General features: G+C 42.0%; 1 protein-coding gene across 3 annotated transcripts in view; it reads left to right on the top strand.

The window, feature by feature from the left end:
- The window catches only part of LOC134357043 (NUAK family SNF1-like kinase 1), an 84,558-nt gene extending 62,977 nt beyond the window's left edge, over positions 1–21,581 (top strand). For 2 of the 3 annotated variants that reach the window (XM_063068355.1, XM_063068353.1), the window contains 3 exons: positions 14,589–14,708; positions 18,095–18,227; positions 19,438–21,581. In XM_063068355.1, the coding sequence (XP_062924425.1) occupies positions 14,589–14,708; positions 18,095–18,227; positions 19,438–20,432 (1,248 nt within the window). In that variant the 3' untranslated portion in view covers positions 20,433–21,581. The remainder of the gene's footprint in view (positions 1–14,588; positions 14,709–18,094; positions 18,228–19,437) is intronic. The other variant, XM_063068354.1, reaches the window with a different exon arrangement.
- Positions 21,582–21,926: the final 345 nt, after the last annotated feature.

Here is a 21,926-nt window from a genome sequence, read left to right as displayed (position 1 = left end):
ACTTATCCAACTTGATGCTTTCCAAAAGCTCCAGCACATCCTCTTTCTTAATATCTACATGCTCAAGCTTTTCAGTCTGCTGCAATTCATCACTATAATCACCAAGATCCTTTTCCATAGTGAATACTGAAATAAAGTATTCATTAAGTATCTCTGCTATTTCCTCCGGTTCCATACATACTTTCCCACTGTCACACTTGATAGGTCCTATTCTTTCACATCTTATCCTCTTGCTCTTCACATACTTGTAGAATGTCTTGGGGTTTTTCTTAATCCTTAATCCTGCCTGCCAAGGCCTTCTCATGGCCCCTTCTGCCTTTCCTAATTTCCTTCTTAAGCTCTTTCCTATTACATAGAAACATAGAAAACCTACAGCACAATACAGGCCCTTCGGCCCACAGAGTTGTGCCGAACATGTCCCTACCTTAGAAAATACTAGGCTTACCCATAGCCCTCTATTTTACTAAGCTCCATGTACCTATCCAAAAGACTCTTAAAAGACCCTATCGTATCCGCTTTATCCTATTAGCCTTATAATCTTCTAGATCTCTAACATTAGTCATAGTCATAGTCATACTTTATTGATCCCGAAGGAAATTGGTTTTCGTCGCAGTTGCATCATAAATAATAAATAGTAATAAAACCATAAATAGTTAAATAGTAATATGTAAATTATGCCAGTAAATTAGGAAATAAGTTCAGGACCAGCCTATTGGCTCAGGGTGTCTGACCCTCCAAGGGAGGAGTTGTAAAGTTTGATGGCCACAGGCTGGAATGACTTCTTATGTTGCATCTCGGTGGAATGAGTCTCTGGCTGAATGTACTCCTGTGCCCACCCAGTACATTATGTAGTGGATGGGAGACATTGTTCAAGATGGCATGCAACTTAGACAGCATCCTCTTTTCAGACACCACCGTCAGAGAGTCCAGTTCCATCCCCACAACATCACTGGCCTTACGAATGAGTTTGTTGATTCTGTTGGTGTCTGCTACCCTCAGCCTGCTGCCCCAGCACACAACAGCAAACATGATAGCACTGGCCACCACAGACTCGTAGAACATCCTCTCAGTATCATCTTCGGTCATTACCTCGGTCTCTGAACTTCTTGTAAGCTTTTTTTTCTTCTCGACTAGATTTATTACAGCCTTTGTACACCACGGTTCCTGTACCCTACCATAACTTCCCTGTCTCATTGGAATGTACCTGTGCAGAACTCCACACAAATATCCCCTGAACATTTGCCACATTTCTTCCATACTTTTCCCTGATATCATCTGTTTCCAATTTAAACTTCCAGTTTCCTGCCTGATAGCCTCATAATTCCCCTTACTCCAATTAAACAATTTTCTAACTTGTCTGTTCCTATCTCTCTCCAATGCTATTGTAAAGGAGATAGAATTATGATCACTATCTCCAAAATGCTGTCCCACTGAGAGATCTGACTCCTGACCAGTGCACACAGATCAGATTTTTACACAGTGCACTGAGCTGGAAAAATGTAAAACAGTAACAATGCAGAATAAGGTGCAAATGTCACTGAAAAAGTACAATGCAGGTAAATGAAAAAGTGCAAGATTGAGAGGTGGAGATTCCATTCAGGAGTCTGGTGATAGTGTGGAAGAAGCTGCACTTGAGACACATAATACATGCTTTCAGGGTTTTGTAGCTTCTGCTCAAGACAGGGTCCATAGAGGGGAGACTGGTTCCTCTAACGTCTGAGTTGTGTCCACAACTCTGCAGTTTTTTGTAGTCACATGCAGAGCAGTCGTCATATCAATCTGTTATGCGTTCAGCCAGAATACTTTCTACGATGAATTGATAAAAATTGGTAAAGATGAACAAGGAAATGCTGAATTTCTTTAGGTTGCTGAGAAACGTGTAGCATTGCTGAGCTTTCTAAGCTGTGACATCTTTGTGGTTGGAGCTAGACCAGAAGTTAAAGCTTTCGATCCTCCTTGATGTATAAAGGAGCGTGTGCTGCAGCCCGTTTTCTGAAGTCGATGGTCATCTCTTTGCTGTTGTTGTCATGACACCATGTCACGAATATCACGAAGCTCTTTATCTCAAATTTGATCAGCAATAAGTGAAAGTTTCCCTGCCACAGGGTTGCTGCATCTGAAGCAGTAATAAATCTAGCTTCCACTCTCAGCTGCAAATACGTGGCGATTGCTTAATCTTCTGGAAAGATGGCTAATTCATTAACATGCAGCAAGCTAGTTAATATTTTTGTTTCAAGTGATTGTAACGTGTCTCTGTACGTCCTCACTGTGGAATGCCTGGAATTTCCATAAGCTTTACAAGATCCTTCTTTACGCACACTATGTGTGTTGATAGGTCTTCTGAACAGCAGATGTAGAGGGAAAGAAATCAGTTGTAGATCACGGGACAGAGAGGCTTGTGAAGGTTCTTTTATTTACTTATTTACAGATACAGTGCGGAACAGGCTCTTCTGGCCCAATAAGCCAGACCACCCAACAACCTGCCAATTAACGCTAGGCTAATCACAAGTCAATTTACAATGACCAATTAACTTACTAACCAATACATCCTTAGACTGTTGGAGGAGACTGGAGCAGCCAGGGGGAAACACACCCGTACAAGCAAAGAACGTACAGAGACGAACGTCTGCCAAAACAAATCTTCTACTCCCAGCTTAAAGAAAGCAAATGTAAAAGAGGCGGATAACAGAAGAGATTCACAGACGTCTTAAAAGCCAACATGAAGAAATGTAACGTCGACATCAACAACTGGGAAACCAATGCCAAGGACAGGAAACTCTGGCAAGCCGTCATCCGAGAAGGAACAGCAACTTTCGAAGCCAACAGATGTGCCGAATTAGAAGAAAAGAGAAGAAAATGGAAAGAGAGGCAGCAACAACCAAAGCCCGATCTGCCATCTGGAACTACCCGTCCTGAATGCGGAAGAACTTTCAAAGCCAAGATTGGACTCATAAGCCACTTGAGAGCCCATAAGTAGATCAACAGAACGAAGACCATCATCCTCGACCTTGAGGGATAGCCACGACGACGACAAACTTTCGTACGGAAGACACTGGAATTGAACTCCAAAGTCCAACATCCTGAGCTGTCATAGTGTGGTGTTAACCCCAGTGCTCCCATGCCACCCCAAGTGCAGGTGGTCAGAATAGAAGTGGGAGAATTGGGTCTTGATAGGAGGGGGAAGTCAGAATGAGGAGAGAGCTCTCAATAACAATGAGGGCTTGGGGAAGGGTGGTTGGCAAAAGACAAGCCCAGCATAATGGGGAAATATTTGTCCCAATATATATAGTTACATTTAAAAAGTTATCATGCAGTATATTCATATATTGTGTTTCACAATACAAATCATAGAATTAAGTTCATGTACAAGATTTACATTATTTTTTTATTTCAGTGATATAGGCCATCTTGCGCTTCAAGCCACACAACCAGCAACCATTGATAAATCTGATTAACCCAAATTTAATCACAGTTTACAATGACCAATTAATCTACCTGGTACATCTTTGGAGGAAATTGGAGGACCTGAAGAAAAACCACACATTCCACAGGGAGGATATATCAAGACTCCTCACAGAACAGCACCAGAATTGAACTCGAATATCTGGAACGTCAGAGTTATAGTATATTATTATATTACATTATGCTGTATTCCACCAATTATTTTGTATTGGGATATTGTAATATAGTGTGGGCACGTGGCCAAGTGGTTAAGGCACTGGACTAGCGACCTGAAGGTAGTGAGTTCGAGCCCCAGCCGAGGGAACGTGTTGTGTCCTTGAGCAAGGCACTTCACCACACATTGCTCTGCGACGACACTGGTGCCAAGCTGTATGGGTCCTAATGCCCTTCCCTTGGACAACATTGGTGTCATGGAGAGGGGAGACTTGCAGCATGGGCAACTGCTGGTCTTTCATACAACCTTGCCCAGACCTGCACCCTGGAGAGTGAAGACTTTCCAGGCACAGATCCATGGTCTCGCAAGACTAACTTTACCTTATTGTAATATAATAGCGTATTGGCCACCACAGCTAGCGTGATGCTATTACAGAGTTCAGTCCTGGCATTTTCTGTAAGAAGATTGGACATCCTTCCCATGGGATGTGTAGGTTGCCTCCCACGGCCCAAAGATGTACTGGCTAGCAGATTGTTTGGTCAGTGTAAATTGTCCCGTGATTAGGCTAGGGTTAAATCAGTGGGTTGCTGGCAGCACGACTCGAAGGGCCAGAAGGGCCTGTATCTCTAAAAATAAACAAATAATTTTATTTGCATCAGTAAATAGCCGGAGGAAGGTTCCAGCTCCTTAACATTCCATGGGGTGCAGTGTACCTCAAACATTGGTCTTTCTCTGGGGAGCCCTCGCTGTAGCTGCATCCCAGCACGTAGTTCTGGTCCTTGGAATGTGCCTGCCTGCAACAGTCGACGATGGGAAGCTCCTTACACTGGAGAGCAGCAGCTTTCTGGCAGACCGAATTGCTTCTTTCACTGATATAATAATTCTCTGGCAGCAGTTAACTTTCGTCTCAGTATGTGTCCCTGGGAACATCCTGTACAGCACAGAATCCCTGTGCTGTACAGTTGTGTCGACGATCCTCAACAAAGACACTGCATTTCTTTCCAATCTCCTTGCCAAACAAGCATTCCAGCAATGGATTAGAGTCTTATGAACAACCACCATGAGGCCAGGACTTGTTTGAGTTGAGTCTCTAGCCAAGCTCGAAGGAGCCCACCTCACCACCAGCCAAGCCAAGTCTTGGTACTTTGAACATAGAACATTACAGCACGGTACGGGCTTTCAGCCCTCGTTACTGTGCCAACCTTTTACCCCATTGTAAGATCAGTCTAACACTTCCCTCCTACATCACCCTGTATGTTTCTATCTTCCACATGGCTAAATGTCTCTAACATATCTGTCTCTACCACCAGCCCAGCAGGACATTCCACATACTCTCCAATCTCTGTCTAAAGCACTTACCTTTGACATCCAGCCCTATACTTTCCTCTAGTCTCCCTAAAATTATGCCCTCTGCTATTAGTTATTTCTGCCCTGGAATGTTTTTGGCTGTCCACTTGATCTATGCTTCTTATAATCTTTTACACCTCCCTGAAGTCACTTCTCATCCTCCTTCACTCCAAAGAGAAAAGTCCTAACTCACTCAACGTAAGACCATAAGACATAGGAGCAGAATTAGGCCATTTAGCCCATTGAATCATAGCTGATCCTTTTTTCCCCTCCTCAGCCCCCATTCCCAGCCTTCTCCCGATAATCTTTGATTCTGTGTCCAATCAAGAACCTATCAATCTCTGCCTTAAATACACCAATGACCTGGCCCCAACAGCTGCATGTGGTAACAAATTCCACAAATTCACCACCCTCCGGCTAAAGAAATTTCTCATCATCTCTGTCTTAAATGGATGTCCCTCTACCCTGAGGCTGTGTCCTCTTGTCCTAGACTCCCCCACCATGGGAAAATTTCCTTTCCATATCTACTCTGTCTAGGCCTTTGAACATTTGACTCACCCTTCTAAATTTCAGTGAGTACAGACCCAGAGCCATCAAACATTCCTCGTATGATAACCTTTTCAGTCCCGGAATCATCCTTGTGAACCTCCTCTGGACCCTCTCCAATGCCAGCACATCTTTTCTAAGATGAGGGGCCCAAAACTGTTCACAATACTCAAGATGAGGCCTCACCAGTGCCTTATAAAGCCTCAGCATCATACCCCAGCTCTTGTATTCTAGACCTCTTGAAATGAATACTAACTTGCATTTGCCTTCCTCACCACCAACTCAACCTGCAAGTTAACCTTTAGGTGTTTTGCACAGTGACTCCCAAGTCCCTTTGCATCTCAGATTTTTGGATTTTCTCCCCGTTTAGAAAATAATCTGCACATTTATTTCTACCATCAAAGTGCATGATCATGCATTTCCAACATTGTATTTCATTTGCCACTTTCTCGCTCATTCTCCTAATCTGTCTCCGTCCTTCTGCAGCCCTTCCTGTTTCCTCAACACTACCTGCCCCTCCACCAATCTTCACATCATCTGTAAAGTTTGCAACAAAGCTATCTGTTCCATCATCTAAATCATGAATATGCAGCATAAAGAGAAGTGGTCCCAACACCGACTCCTGTGGAACACCACCAGTCACTGGCAGACAACCAGAAAAGGATCCTTTTATTCCCACTCGCTGCCTCCTATAAATCAGCCAATGTTCTAACCATGCCAGTAACTTTCCTGTAATACCATGGGCTCTTAACTTGGTAAGCAGCCTCATGTGTGACACATTGTCAAAGGCTTTCTGAAAGTCCAAATGTATAACATTCACTGCATGTTTTATCTATCCTACTGGTAATCTCGTCAAAGAATTCCAACAGGTTCATCAAGCAAGATTATCCCATGTCAGAATCCAATAATTTTTGAAAGATCATTACTATTGCCTCTACAATCTGTACTGCTACCTCCTTCAGAACTCTAGGGTGCAGTTTATCTGGTCCAGATGACTCATGTGCCCTTGGGTCTTTCAGCTTTTTGAGCACCTTCTCCCTTGTAATAGTAACTGCACCCACTTCTCTTCCCTCACACCCTTCAGCATCTGACCCAGTGCTAGTTTCCTCCACAGTGAAGACTGATACAAAGTACTCACTTAGTTCATCTGCCATCTCCTTGTCCCTCATTATTATTTCTCGAGCCTCATTTTCTAGCAGTCCTATATCCACTCTCATCTCTCTTTTATTTTTCACATACTTGAAAAAGCTTTTTCTATCCACTTTGATACTGTTTACTAGCTTGCTTTCATATTTCATCTTTTCTGTCCTAATGATTCTTTTAGCTGCTCTCTGTAGGTTTTTAAAAGCTTCCCATTTCTGTATCTTCCTGCTAATTATTGCTTTGTTGAACACCCTCTCTTTTGCCTTTAAGTTAGTTTTGACTTCCCTTGTCAACCACGGTTGTATTATTTTGCCATTTGAGTATTTCCTTGCTTTTGGAATTCATCCATCCTGCATCTTCATCTTTTTTCCCCAGAAACCCATGCCATTGCTGCTCTGCTTTCATCCCTGCCTGCCAGCATCTCCTTCCAATTTACTTTGGCCAATTCCTCTCCCATACCACTGTAATTTCATTTACTCCACTGAAATACTGCTATGTCAGACTTTACCTTCTCCCTGTCAAATCTCAAGTTGAACTCAATCATATTGTGATCACTGCCTCCTAAGGGTTCTTTTACTTTAAGCTCCCCAATCTCCTCCAGTTCATTACATTAACACCCAATCCAGTATAGCTGATCTCCTAGTAGGCTCAATGAATCTATTCTAAAAAGCCATCTCATAGGCATTCAACAAACTCACCCTCTTAAGATTCATTACCATCCTAATTTTCCCAATCGACCTGAATGTTGAAATCTCCCACCTCCATCGTAACATTGCCCTTTTTGCACACCTTTGCAATTTCCCATTGTAATTTGTGGTCCACATCCGAGCCGCTGTTGGAGGCCCGGTCCTGTTATGCTTGCAGTTGCTTAACTCAACCCACAAGGATCCAACGTCTTCAAATCCTATGTCATACCTTTCTACTGATTTGATGGCATTCTTTATCAGCAGAGACACACCACCTGTCCCCCATAGAACAGTTTGTGCAGAAGAGAACCTTTGACCACAGTGGTCTGCGTTAAAAGTCCTGTAGAATTTACTGGTACAGAAGATGAAGGGTTCTGCCAGAAAGCTCCCTGAGAAAATTGTTCAAGTTACTTGGTGGAATCCTCCCTCACAAGATATATGAACAGAGAAGATTTACCCCAGTATAATTGGGCTCATTTTCACCATACCAGGGATAGAACCTGAACTTTATTTCTTGCTTCTGTGGGGTCTACACACAAAGACTATCGTGGATATGTTTTCTGGAAATTAGTACATTGTGCCTCTGTGGATATGATCCATATTTGATCTCCAGTGAAAAGGAATATGGCTTGGGATGTGCAGGGGCAGTACCGCGGCACCAATAGCACCTTCTTTAACATTGAAAGTTCAAAGTAAAGTTATTATCACTAAATACAACCCTGAGATTCATTTTCTTACGGACATGCTCAATAAATACATAATAGAATAATAACCATGACAGAATGAATGAAAGACCTCACCAACTTGGATGTCCAACCAGTGTGCAAAAGACAGTGAACTGCACAAATACAAAAAGATTTACATTAGATAGATACTTTATCGATCGCAAAAGAAATTAGTGTCATAGTGGTGTTACAAGTGCATAGATGTACAAAATTCAAAGAGAAGTAAGTAAGAATAAAAATAAGTTGTCTTAAAAATAAGATTTACAAGATTCACAAGTCAAAGGTTACAAGATCACTCCTCTGGCTATAGGTTGACTCATTCTAGAGTCTGATGGCCGAGGGTAAAAATAACCTCATATAGCGTTCTTTGGAGCAGCACAGATGTCTTAGTCTATTACTGAAAATACTCCTCTGTTCAATCAAGGTGGCATGCAGGGGGTGAGAAACATTGTCCAGAATTGCCAGGATTTTCCTTCGTTCTACCACAGCCTCCAGTGTGTCCAGTTTCACTCCTATCTAATCAGTTTATTGAGTCTGTTGGCATGACCCATGTTGCTGCCATTGCTTCAGCTCACCATCGCATAGAAGGTTGTACTAGAGACAGCAGACTGGTAGAACATGCGAAGGAGAGGCCTGCATACTCCAAAGGACCTCAGTCCCCTTAGGAAAGAGGCGACTCCGGCCCTTCTTGTACACAGACTCTTTGTTGGTGCTTCACTCAAGTCTGTTGTCCAGGTGCACCCCCAGGTACTTGTAGGTCCTCACCACATCCACATCCTCGCCATCAATAGTAACAGGGAGCAGTGCAGAAATAAATAACAGAATAATAGAAGAAAAAAGAAAGAATAAAACTAAATGAATAAACAGAAAGTATCAAGAACCTGAGATGAAGAATCCTTGAAAGTGAGTTGATAGGGTTGTGGGATCATTTCAGTGATGGGGTGGGTGAGTGAAGTTATTCCCTTCAATTCAAGAGCCTGGTGGTTGAAGGTTAATAACTATCACCCCATAACCATTGAGTATGAGGGGTAGTTAATAAAATATTGAATATTAGCAAATCTTGACTGATTGATGCAATAAAGTATTGAATGTTTTAATCTTGGAGACACAAGAGGCTACAGATACTGTAATCTGGAGCACAGGACAAGCTGCTGAAGGAACTCAGTTGGTCAGACAGCATCTTTGTAGTTAAGGGACCGTCAATATTTCAGTTCAGACCTTGCATCAGGACATTTTGGCTTCTTTCCTTTTTCGTGTTAATGTTAGTTATATTAATATTTGTTTGGAAGATCAAAAGCAAATGATTATTGGGAAAAATAATAGCCATTGAATATAGTTTCCACAAAGAATGAACATTTTACTTAAAATAAAAGATGGCAGAATGTTTAGCATATTTCTGTATTAAATGGATTTGGAAGAAGATTCTATTTTAAATAAGTAACTTCTAATTTTCTTCAATGAATTTAACTGATTGAATCAACCCCAAAAAAAGGGTTAGGTTCCAGACTACACTAAGTAATTCAAAAATAGCCAAGTACACACTCCCTTATTTGGCAAGAACTCCATAGCTAAGTAAGTGGAATTTAAAGAATGCCAATCATGCAAATATTCTTTCTTATTAAAATTCACAATGTGCACCTCAGCATTAGAATTCTTCAGTCTTCACTTATACAACATTCTTACACATGCAAGTACACTTAAATAGCCATGAGTCAATGAGAGATTAATAGGTCTGGTTTATAAATTGGCTCCAATATTTCATGCTATTTTGAATCCTTCTTGGATGTTAAGCAACTTCTAACTCACTGATATACTGTATATGTTATATTGTTCCTGTAAAGTAAAATGTAGGCAGATCAGAATCATGCAGTTACAGTGATGACAATATTAACAGTATTCACTTAATGACTGCCCAAGACTGACAGTAGAGCTACTAGGACTTGATGTTTCAATACAGATGGTAAGTTGGCACTCTCAATGTTGGCAGTGGGTGTGGAGTGGTGACAAGGAGGGAGGGTAGGTACGTCATCGGGATCATCAAGTGGGCACCCGTCTTCTTTGAGGTTTCGTTGATAAGCCCACGACGTCTCCAGAGGGCTCAATAGTGCTACCTGGCGTCCCAGATACACCCCCTCAGTTCCATACCCTCCTGTCTTCATCTTGCAGCCCAGTTGTTGTCCTTCCTTTTAATCCAAATCCAATTGCTGCTTTCTTCTGCTGCGTTTGACAAGGACTTGATTGCTTGTTGGAGGGAGTGACCCCTCACCCCCATCTTCTTCAATAGACTGGTCGTAGATGTAGCAACGAATCCCCTGCATCCCACTTCTACAGGGAAAATCTTGGTCTTCCAGCCATTCTGGGCAGCTTCAGTTGCCAGTTCAGAGTACTTGGTCTTTTTCCTCCCATAAGCTTCTTCGACACCATCTTCTCATGGTACGGTCAATTCCACAACATATGCCAACTTGGCTGTTGTGGACCACAGGACCACGTCTGGCTGGAGTGTTGTAGCCGCAATGTCTGGGGGAAACACAAGCTTTTTTTCCAAGTCCACATCCATTTTCCAATCCCGAGCAACCTGCAGAATGCTTACATCTTTCGATGTTATATGGTGCTCTGGAGGTTGGCCTGTTGGTACAAATCGTGTGATGTGGACATTTCCTGCCGATGTTTGTGGGAGAGCATTTGCGGTGATTCGTCTCTGTTCCAAGACTGATGCCAGCTGTCTGAGAACTCGGTTATGCCGCCGAATGTACGCTCGTGGATGAGGCTCGTGGTGCATCCTGTTAAAATGTGCCTTAGTGATCCAGGTGCTTGACAAAGAGAGCAAGCGGGGTCTTCTCCCCACCACTGGTTCAGGTTCTGGGGTGTGGGTAGGAGGGCATAAGTGGCTCTGATGACAAAACTTAGCCGAGATCCCTCCATCTCCCAGATGTCACGCCAGCTAAGTTTCCTCTTTTCCAGGCACTCCCAATTAGTCCAGTGGCCCTGCTTGGTCATTGAGATGGCCTTGGCGTGTCGCTCTGCCTCCTCCTGTCTTCTCAACTCCTCCACCACGAGTCGTCTCTTCTGCACTGATGTTGCCTTGTGCCATTGAGGAGCCCTTGGGACAAGCCCGAGCCCGGCTCTCCCATGTTGGACTTGGCCAACCACATCCCTGAAGCGAAGAGCAGACTTAGCACCCTGAATGGCTTCAGACTGGGTTCACTTCCTCCCCTTTGCCACACGGGGTGGGGGCCACTGGTCTAATAACAGTATCTTCAGATTCAGTGAGGGTCATGACCAACCTTGCTTTGGTGCATTTGAATTCTTCCACAAGACTTGCAATTGGTAATTCCAATTTGCCGTTCCCGTACAGTCCAACAGGACTTAAGCATCGTGGAAGTCCAAGTCACTGTTTTACATGTGTGCTGATCATTCTTTCAAGCTTTTCAACCTTGCTGATGGGGATTTCATACACTGTTAAAGGCCACATGAGTCTTGGGAGTATGCAGAACTGGAAGCACCACAGCTCGAGTTTTCCTGGCAGCAAGGTCTTGTTGATGCAAGCTATGTACATGATGGTATCCTTTTTGAGTTGTTTAAACTGCTCAGTGTCCTTGAGCTTAGCATCATACCATCGGCCCAAGCTCTTCACTGGCATTTCTGAAACAGTTGGGACAGGTGTCCCGTCAATCTGAAATCTTTGATCCGTGACTTGACCTTTGACAATGGAGATGCTTCTGCACTTTCTGGGATTGGTCTTCATCCTCATCCATGTGATGTTGTGATGAAGCTTTTCCAGAAGTCTCTTGGTGCAGGGGAGAGTTGTCGTCAGTATCGTTATATCGTCCATATAGGCTCGTATCGGTGGTAACCATTGACCAAACTTGCAGTAAAGTACTTTACTGTTGTCTTCATTCGCACAGTTAAACACTGAATTCCAGTCAATGGCATCAGATACATTATGCTCCTCCAGGAAGTTAACTGGTACAATTTTCAAACAGGAAACTTTTTGAAGTCACTATATTAACAACTTTAACTTATTTGCTCTGTATTCTCACCATTTCCCCCCATTAAAAGGTAATCCTTATGGAGTAAATGTTATTAGTGTTCTAGGCACATTTCACTGCTGCTGAATACAGGGTTGACTCATAAAACATTATTTCATTGTTAAATCCCAAATCCTTGCAGAATAATTTTCAAAACTCTATTTTTTTAAAACTAATTAGAATTGATTTTTATTTCAATTATGGCATATCTGTAATCTCATCTGTATGATACTATTTATCAGAATCAGAATCCTTTATTATCACCAAGTATGTGGACACATACAGGGAATTTGATGCCAGTTTCCCTGAGCTCTCGCTGTACAGAATCAAAAAGCAAACAAAACAATAGTGGAAATAATCGTGAACTATACACAATGAGGTGTACCTGTGTATGTACAGGTGGACTTGGTTTATAATAGACTAAAATTCAAGTGTTCATAAGACTGATGGCATACGGAAAGAAACTGTTCTTGTACCTATTTGTCCTGGCATACAGTGATCTAAAGCGCCTACCAGAAGGAAGGAGTTGGAACAGGTGATGTCCAGGGTGTGATGGGTCTACAATGATGCTGCTTGCTCGCTTCCTGACTCTAGATGCATATAAATCCAGGATCGAGGGCAGCTTCACACCAATAATCCTTTCCGTAGCCCTGACGGTTCTTTGGAGTCTATTCTTGCCTTGTTTGGTAGCTGATCCAAACCAGACAGTGATGGACGAACAGAGAACAGACTGGATTATTCCTGAATAGAATTGAATCAGCAGCTCCTGAGGCAGGTTGTACTTCCTGAGTTGACGTAGGAAATACAACCTCTGCTGAGCCTTTTTGATAAGAGCGTTCGCGTTGGATTTATGATTTCTGTAAAATATTTAAAGCTAGTTAAAATTAGAGATGCTGATTTCCTAGTTTACCCATCATGAGAATTTTTCATTATGATTGGTTGATTGATGACATTAGGGTTACTGGAAGCCAATCCTCTAATGCAGATGTCAAAATAAAATTAATATGAAAGAAAGAGAAATTCACAACACAGTGATTGCTAGATGCATTTATGAATCATTCATCAATGACAGTGGGAGCACTGTCGTATTTTCCACTGTTGCCAAATTTGACTAAATTGTTGTTGGAAATATTGCAGATTTTGTCACCATGTTGTACTTCAGTGATATTCAACTCATCTACATTACAGATTGGGAAAAATCTGGTATTGCTCGGCCAATGTAACCTTTAACATTGCATGTACACAAGAACAAATTAAAATAGAATGTCATGGGGGTGGGGGATGCTGGTAGCGGACCCAAATGCAAGACACAGACACTGAAGTACTAGGAACAGGACTAGGTGTGTCAAGAAAGCAAGGGAAATGGGGAAGAAAGGATGCTGGACGTTGACACAGGCCTTGGACGAAACTAGGATGCAGGGCGAGGGCTAGGATATAGACAAGAAACATGGAACCTCGGAGCCTTGGACTTGGAACTCATGGACATGGAACACAGAGCAGGAACCCCTCCTTGGGAGCAGGATGTAGGGCCAGGACCCCCTCCTCTCCCTCCTTGGGAACAGAACCAAGGGCCGGGGCTCTTTCTATACACAGAACACTGAACACGAAGAGACAGTTCTCCACTCAGGGTAGTGGCAAATGGCCGGACCTACCTAGTGAAGGCGAGGACACAAAGAGACAATTCCAAACAACGACAAATTGTTCCTTATCCTGACACAGCAAAGCCCCGGTCTTGCTCTGGCGGTTGAACCTGACGGCATTGCAGGCAAGGACGCAGGCAAAGGCTTCAGAAGGAAGGGGAAGAGAAAGGAACAGTCCAGCAACTGAAGCTGAACCCAGGAGCTGTTTATGTAGCCAGCCCAAAATGAGAATCATGTGCCTCAATTAAGGCACACAACAGAACAAAGGAAAACTGGAAAACCTAGAATAAGGATCGATGGACCGGACCATGAACCGGAATGTGGACTTCACAAACCGGACCATGACATAGAAGCAGGTGTAGTCCTTGAAGTTTTCCCTGCCAATAAATATGACAATGTCCAATCTATGCTAGCATCAACTCCTCTCCTAACTCTCTAACCCTCAATACTTTGATCTTTCAAATATTTTTCTGTCTGCACTTCAAATGCATTCAATGACCTGGTCTTCACCACTTTCAAAGACAGTGATTTCCAGAGATCTGCTACCCAATGAAAGAAACAATGGAATCAAGGAATCTTCAGTCTGAGGCAGACACTCCAAAATGTTGTATCAAAATCTGACCATGTATGCAATCAATTCAGACTCCAGGCGAAGGGTCACAACCTGATATGCCAAGAGTATATTTTCCTCCACAGATGCTATGTAGCCTGTGGAGTTCCTCAAACATTTTGTGTGTTGCTGTAGAAGGTTTTGTTTGCCAAACCAATGAGAGGTTAAATAATCAAATGTGAATGAGCAGCTGAATTTATGATAGTCACCAATAACTTTCTTTCCTCGTTATTTTATATTTGTTTAGCTTGCTGATTTTGGCTTATCAAACTTGTACCACAAGGATCATCTTTTGGAGACATACTGTGGAAGTCCCCTTTATGCTTCACCAGAAATTGTGAATGGATTTCCATATCATGGACCTGAGGTAAAGTGAGAGGAACTAAATGTGCATAATCAGCTTTTAAAAAGCACATTTTTGCAGGCAAAAATGTGCTGCTAAATAAAATTGTATCGTTAACTTCCGATTAATTAAATACTAGATACTTATTGAAAAGGATTTCCTCTTCATGTATTGAAGGGAACACAAACACATTGGCACTGACTGCAAAATATAGCCAAATAACGGTTGGAAAAGTTGTAGACATTTTGCACCTTGCTATACTACTACTACTACGTCGACTCAGGCCTAGGGGCCCGGTGTCGGGCACAATGATGGACTCTCCACTTCTCCCTCTCCCTCATCAGTGTGTTCAGTTCATCTACATTAGCCGTGCCGCTGTCTTCTAGGAGCGTGTTGACCATAGTCTTGGGAGGGCGCCCAGGGTTCATCCTCCCGTTCTTGGGCTCCCATATGATGACTAGTCTGGCAGGTAGCTCGGGGTGGCGTAGACAGTGCCCCGCTAGTTGCAATCTTCTCGCCTCGATTTTAGTTGAGAGCATCGGTAGGTTGTTATAGAGCTCAACGTTCGTCATGTGCTGTTGCCAACTCACGTCAAGAGCCATCCGGAGCATTCGTGTATAGCAACCATCTGGAGACTTTCGCATCGTCTTGGTGAGTGTCCACGTATCGCATCCGTACGTGAGAATGGACTCTACGTCTGCTACGAAAATCCTCTTTTTAAGCCCTCTGGTCAGGTTCAACTTCCAGATTTCCTTCATGTCGTTCATAGCCCTCCACGCCAGCGCCTTCCGTATCTTTATGTCCTTCTCCAAACTCATCATTCTTGACCCGAGGTACTTGTAGTCAAAAACTTTCTTAATGGTATCATTCTTTACGGTCTTGAGAGTAGCTTCATCACAGTTAAACACCATGTACTCTGTCTTTTTAGCGTTTAGGTGAAGCCCAACTTTACTGCACTCAATTTCCACTTTTGTTGGTAGCTGCTGTGTTTCCTCCATCTGGTCAGAGAGCAGGACTATGTCATCTGCAAAATCGAGATCTGTGAGCATAACTGGTCTGACCCTGGTTCATCCTGGTTTTATGGTAAAACCAAGCTTGTCACATACTTAAGCTAATTTACATTAGAGACCTGTAAAAAATCAATACCACTTGCTCAAGTGCAATCTTGTATTTATGATTTACACAATAAACATGAAGGACAAAATAAAAAAAGAAAAAGAAACCACAATAAATACCATGATTGAAACCTGCTGCAATTGTGAAAAGACCATCTGGATGCTTGTTTTGTAGAGAGCTGATGATCCTGTAAGGCTCTCCCAGTGCGTCCTTGGCACTTGTAGCTCAGGGTGTGGGTAGGGGTGTAGACAGCGGTGATGAGCCCCCTGAGCAGGCAATGTGGCCAGATTTAGCTGCATGCAGTTTATTTTATCGTTATGTATTACAATGTACAGCTGCTGCAAAACAAAAACATTTCAGAATCAGAATCTGGTTCAATATCACTGGCGAATGTCATGAAATTCGCTGCGTTGTGGCAGCAGTACAATGTCATACAGGTAATAAAAGCTGTATGAAATATATATTTAAAACATTAAATAAATATTGCAAGAAGAGAGTGAAAAATACTGAGGTTGTGTTCTGAGGACTGGACCATGATTAGGCAGGAGTAGATTCTGGCTTCGACCGAGCTGTGGTAGCTCGTCATCATAGTCGATATGAGTCAATTGGGTGACCGTTGTTGAGACAGCTCAGCCTGTTCTTCTTGGCACTGATATGATTGTTGCTCTTCTGAGGCAGGTAGGAGCCTCTGACTACAGCACTGAAAGCTTGAGGTTGCCCTTGAACACTGCCACCAGTTGGTTGGCTCAGGTTTTCAGTGCCCTACCAGGTCTAACACCAGACGCTGCAGGGATTTGCACAGATGTAGTTTTATTCTCCCTTTCCAAGCCTGCCTAAGAGGTGTTGAGCTCATAAGAGAGTGAAGCATCACAACCATTCATTGCTTTGTAGAAAGCAAACCTTGCCAGAGCTGATGTACATCAGATTCTGTGTCTAACTTCAGTTGGAATTGTTGTGTCTGTAGCTCATTATAAGACTTCTCGTATAGTTCTGGATCACCTGTCTTGAATGCCTCAGATCTAGCCTCAGCAGACTATAAATCATCTGGTTCAGCTATGGCTTTCAGTTTGGGTTTGTCCTTTAACAGGCACACTCAACCACACAGGATTTGAAGAAGTCAGTAACAACTGTGGTGTATTCCTTCAGATTTGAAGATGAATCCCTGACTGTTGTCTAGTCTGCTGACTCTTCTGATACTGTAAACACTTCTCCATCTCCCTTGACCATACCTCCTTGGTCCTCGTCACAGGTGCTGCGGTCTTTAGAATCTGCCTAAATGCCAGGAGAAGAGGTACAGCCAGGTGATCGGACTTTCCAGTGTGTGGCTGTGAGGTGGCACAGAAAGTGTTGTTGATGGTGGTGTAACAGTGGTTGTGCGTTGGTTCCTCTGGTTCCACAGGTGATATGTTGGTGATAGTTGTTCAGAGACTTCAAGCTGGTCTGGTTGGAATCTCCACAATGATCAGGGTACGCTGTTTCATGACTGTTGGTCACCGTGCTCTGCTCCTCCAGTGCCTGCCTGAGGTCAAATGTACACTGCTGTTAGCAGACATCCCACCCTGCAAAAACTCAGTTCAGGGAGGTAGCACCCCCCCCCCGAACCCCCGGTCGATCTCCAAGGGTGTATGTAATACTTTGTTTAGTGATTTTGTCTAATCTGTAAACCAAGTTGGGGTATATGCAGAAAATGTGACATTAAAATATGTACTTATATTATATTATATTATCATGTTTATTCTATTACAACTTTAAGCAAGTCTACAGGGAGTTTGGCCTCATCACGTAGGACATCAATAACGTAGCTCCTTAGCAGCCAGCCAGCTAGTTTGAATAACGTTAGCTATGCCAATGAACGAATGACACCTGTTAAACTCACCTCAACATGACTTTTACATTTTAACCCACCATGGGCAATAGAAAAGTCACTGTTGCAAACAGTGCAGCGAGCAACGCTGTCATTATTTTTGAGGTCGACTGTAAAGCCCACCCACAGAGAAAACTGATGGGTCTACTTAGCACGAAGAGAGATCAATCAGGATGCTCTCTCTCGCTCTGCCTCTTCCTCTCAAAAAAATCGATTTCCGGGATATTGTATATAATTTCCAGGCATCAGGGAGCCACTATTAATATGCGGGAGACTCCCAGAACTTCCAGGAGAGGTGGGGGATGTCTGTATTAGGATGACAGCAGACATGACACATCAGATACTTTCTGATTTGGACAATTAAGACAGTCATTAAGACAATTCTGTATTTTCTTATTCACAGGGATAAATATATTTTATTCTGTTATAGGTTGATTGCTGGGCCTTAGGAGTTCTGTTGTATACGCTGGTGTATGGAACAATGCCGTTTGACAGTCAGTGTTACAAAACTCTAACACAACAGATCAACCTTGGAGAATACAGGAAACCTCCGCACACATCTGGTAGGTAATTAGAAATTTTAGCAACGGATCTCATAATTCAAATACAGATATTGACACTCTAAAAGATAACAACATTTCATTTTCAATCTATAATACAGAGGTGCTGTTGAGAAAGTCAGCGTTCATTTCCCAGCCCTAGATGCTACTGAAATTGTAGTGATGAGGCACTGTCTTCTACCAAGACAGTTCTTCTGGTTAAAGTACTTCCACAGTATTGTTGGGAGGACAATTCCCAGGTTTGGACCCAGAGATTAAGGACTTGAGATGCAGTTCAAAATCAGAAAGGTGTGTCTCGGAGGCAAAAGGGCTGATGATGGTGCTTGCATGTTCTGGTTGTCCCTGTCTTTGGTACGAGTGAATATTGTGCATCTGCGAGGTGCTGTCAAAGATTCAAAGTCCATGAGGAGAAATTGCAGTGCGTTTTGTCGATGATTCTTAGAGGAGTCACATTATGCAAAGGGAGTAAATATTTAAAGTGGCAGATAAAATGTCTGTTTGACAATGAGTGGCAGCGTGGTCTCAGACAATGAACAAAGTCAGGAGCCACCCTATTTTTAATAGATGTTCACTGACCTGAATATGAGCAAAGGTAACGAGAATTTCATTGCATTTGAAAAATATTACAGATTTTCATCTTTGGTTCAAATTACCTTATTTCACTTTTTTTTTGCATTATTAGTCGAGACTCGAGGGCTTCTACTGAAGTTTGAACTTATAACCATCTAACTTAGAGGTATATACTGATCAAAGATGACGTTTATTTGTTTCATAGAAGATAAATATAGAAGACCTGGAGATAGTTGTTTTAATTATTGTAGCAGAACTATTTATTTTCTACAGAGCCAAGCCAGATTTACTTGGGGAACAAATTATGTGCAATTTGATTTTGCAGGCAACTACAAAGATTCTTGCCTGTGGTTTTTTGAATTTTCCACTAGGTAAGTGCCAATTGGATGGAAAAAAGAAATCCACAGGGAAAGATTTAATGCATGACAAAGTAATTTCAATACATTTACATTGTGTCCTGCAGTAGATTCATAATACTCAAGTCAGTGATCTGATTGTCCTAATTGGATAATGGATTGTGAGAAAAATGTCAATGTAATGGTATTTTTATCAAACATTACCTGTGACTAATATACTTTATTCGAACTATAAGGATGATAGTCCTTTGCCGGATCATTACATGTTGTCATGTTTTCATCAACAGGTGCCCATGACCTAATTGATTGGATGTTGTCAGTGGATCCACGGAAACGTGCAACAATTGAAGATATTGCAAACCACTGGTGGGTCAACTGGGGTTATGATGCACCAGTTTGTGACAGTGTTCCTGAAAACAATTGTCACTCACCCCTATTGGTTCGTTACATTGATTGGCAAAACAGAGATGGATATTCAAGTCAAGGGAAGAAAGAAACTGCAGAGTTCCAAGAAATTGAAAATTCTATGCATAAATCTCCTCAAGCAGAAGTTAGGCAAGAGGCTTGTTTAAAGAAGTCAAAAAAAGAAAATGATGTCATACACCCACAATATGATGCAAAACTGCAAAAGGTAACTTCCAAAGATACAGGTAAAAAGCCAAAGGGAATTTTGAAAACCAGGACCAGCTTTGATAGTGATTTTTCAACTACAGTCACAGATACACACTCACAATGGATGGAAACCAAAACAACTACTGCAGAACCTGCAAACACCTTTTACAGACTCTACTCAATACCAGCTAAAATATACACCAACATGCCACTCAAAGGAATCCTAAAGAACTCGTGCCAAAGAGAATCTGGCTATTCTTCTTCTCCAGAAAACATTGAGTCAATGGACAGAGATACTGCTGTCATTCCCTCAAAACCAAGTAATAAGCAGTCAGACATTGTTGCAGGGGAAGTTGCATACAGAAAAAAAGGAATTCTAAAACAAAACAGGAAATTTTCCATCAGCCTTGATTTACCTAATGATTGTTCATCATTGAAGCTTTCTGATTCTTTGAATGACCTCATTCTAGCCAGTGGAAGGCAAAGCACGAGCCGCCCCTCCAGTGTAATTAGTGATGACAGTATACTTTCTGGTGACTCATTTGATCTCCTAGATTCAACAGCAGAAGGCAAAAGAAGATTATTTTCACAAAGCAAACAAAGCAGTTTAGGTTCAGAAGATGACTTGTTGGAGTTGGATAAGACAGAAGCAGAGCCACAAACTGCCTAAAATGTAAGCTCTCACAATGTTAACATGGGGAATATTTTTCCATATTGGAATATGAAGATGTATGTTTATAGTTAGATCCAAACAAAACCTGCAATCATTTGAGGAAAAAGTAATGACTTATGAATTTTCCTCTGCACAAATTGTACCCTAACTTTATTCAAACTAAACTAACTTGAACAAAATGTTATTCATTAGATTTACTATGAACAATACGTATAGACAAAATAACTTATTGTCATTTTTATTTATATGTAGCATGAGGTGATTCACTAGCAAAAATGTACTTATGTTAGTGACAAGGTTAATATGCTAAACAATTCTGTATTTTATCTGCATGCATGATTTGTTGGGTTAAGATTCATCATAAGACCATAAGATATAGGAGCACATGTAGGCCATTCGGTCCATCGAGACTGTTCCACCATTCAATCATGGGCTGGTCTAATTATTCCAATCATCCTCACTCCCCTGCTTTCACCCCATACCTTTTGATGCCCTGGCTAATCAAGAACCTATCTATCTCTGCCTTAAGTACACCCAATGACTTGGCCTCCATAGCCGGTCATGACAACAAATTCCACAGATTTACCACCCTCTGACTAAAGTAATTTCTCCGCATCTCATTTCTAAAAGGACATCCTTCAATCCTGAATTCGTACCCTCTTGTCCTAGCATTCCCTACCATGGGAAATAACTTTGCCATATCTAATCTGTTCAGGCCTTTTAACATCCAGAATATTTCTATGAGCTCCCCCCTCATTCTCCTGAACTCCAGGGAATACAGCCCAAGAGCTGCCAGACGTTCCTCATACGGTAACCCTTTCATTCCTGGAATCATTCTCGTGAATCTTTTCTGAACCCTCTCCAATGTCAGTATATCCTTTCTAAAGTAAGGAGCCCAAAACTGCACACAATACTGCAAGTGTGTTCTCACGAGTGTCATATGACTACAGGGAGCTTTTAATTAGTCATGAGAATCATCCCAGATTGTCTGTGTTTTAAAACCATTGCACGAGGTACTGGATATACTGTATATCATGAAATTGCATTATGCAAATTGACACTTTGTTAACAATATATGTGTGCATCAGTGTTAAAGGTGTAAAATTGTACATGTATATGATCAGATCGAGAATTTAGTAAACAAAAGTGGGCAACTACCTTTTCCTTGAATTTCATTTCAATTCTGGATCAAACAATCAACTAATTTTCAGGAGTAAACTTAAGAATTACCTGTACAATAATAACGGAGTCAACAAGAGAAAAGAGAAGACATTAATTCGGAAAGGTGGAAGTCCACCTAAAACCTTTTCATTTTTATCAAGTGCACAGTGGAACAGGTTACAACATGATAATCCAGGATCCCAAGTAGCAACTGATAAAGTTGAGCTTGGAACATTGTTGGTTCAAGGCACAGAGTTGAAAACCGGGAATAACACTTGGGAATAGATTTCAAAGATATTTAAGTATTTGCTTAAGAAGATAAGTGAGAGT

Source organism: Mobula hypostoma, chromosome 15 (genome assembly GCF_963921235.1).
Source record: "Mobula hypostoma chromosome 15, sMobHyp1.1, whole genome shotgun sequence".
Taxonomy (NCBI): Eukaryota; Metazoa; Chordata; class Chondrichthyes; order Myliobatiformes; family Myliobatidae; genus Mobula; species Mobula hypostoma.
Note: the sequence above shows the minus strand (reverse complement) of the source record. Positions and strands in the feature narration are given on the sequence as shown.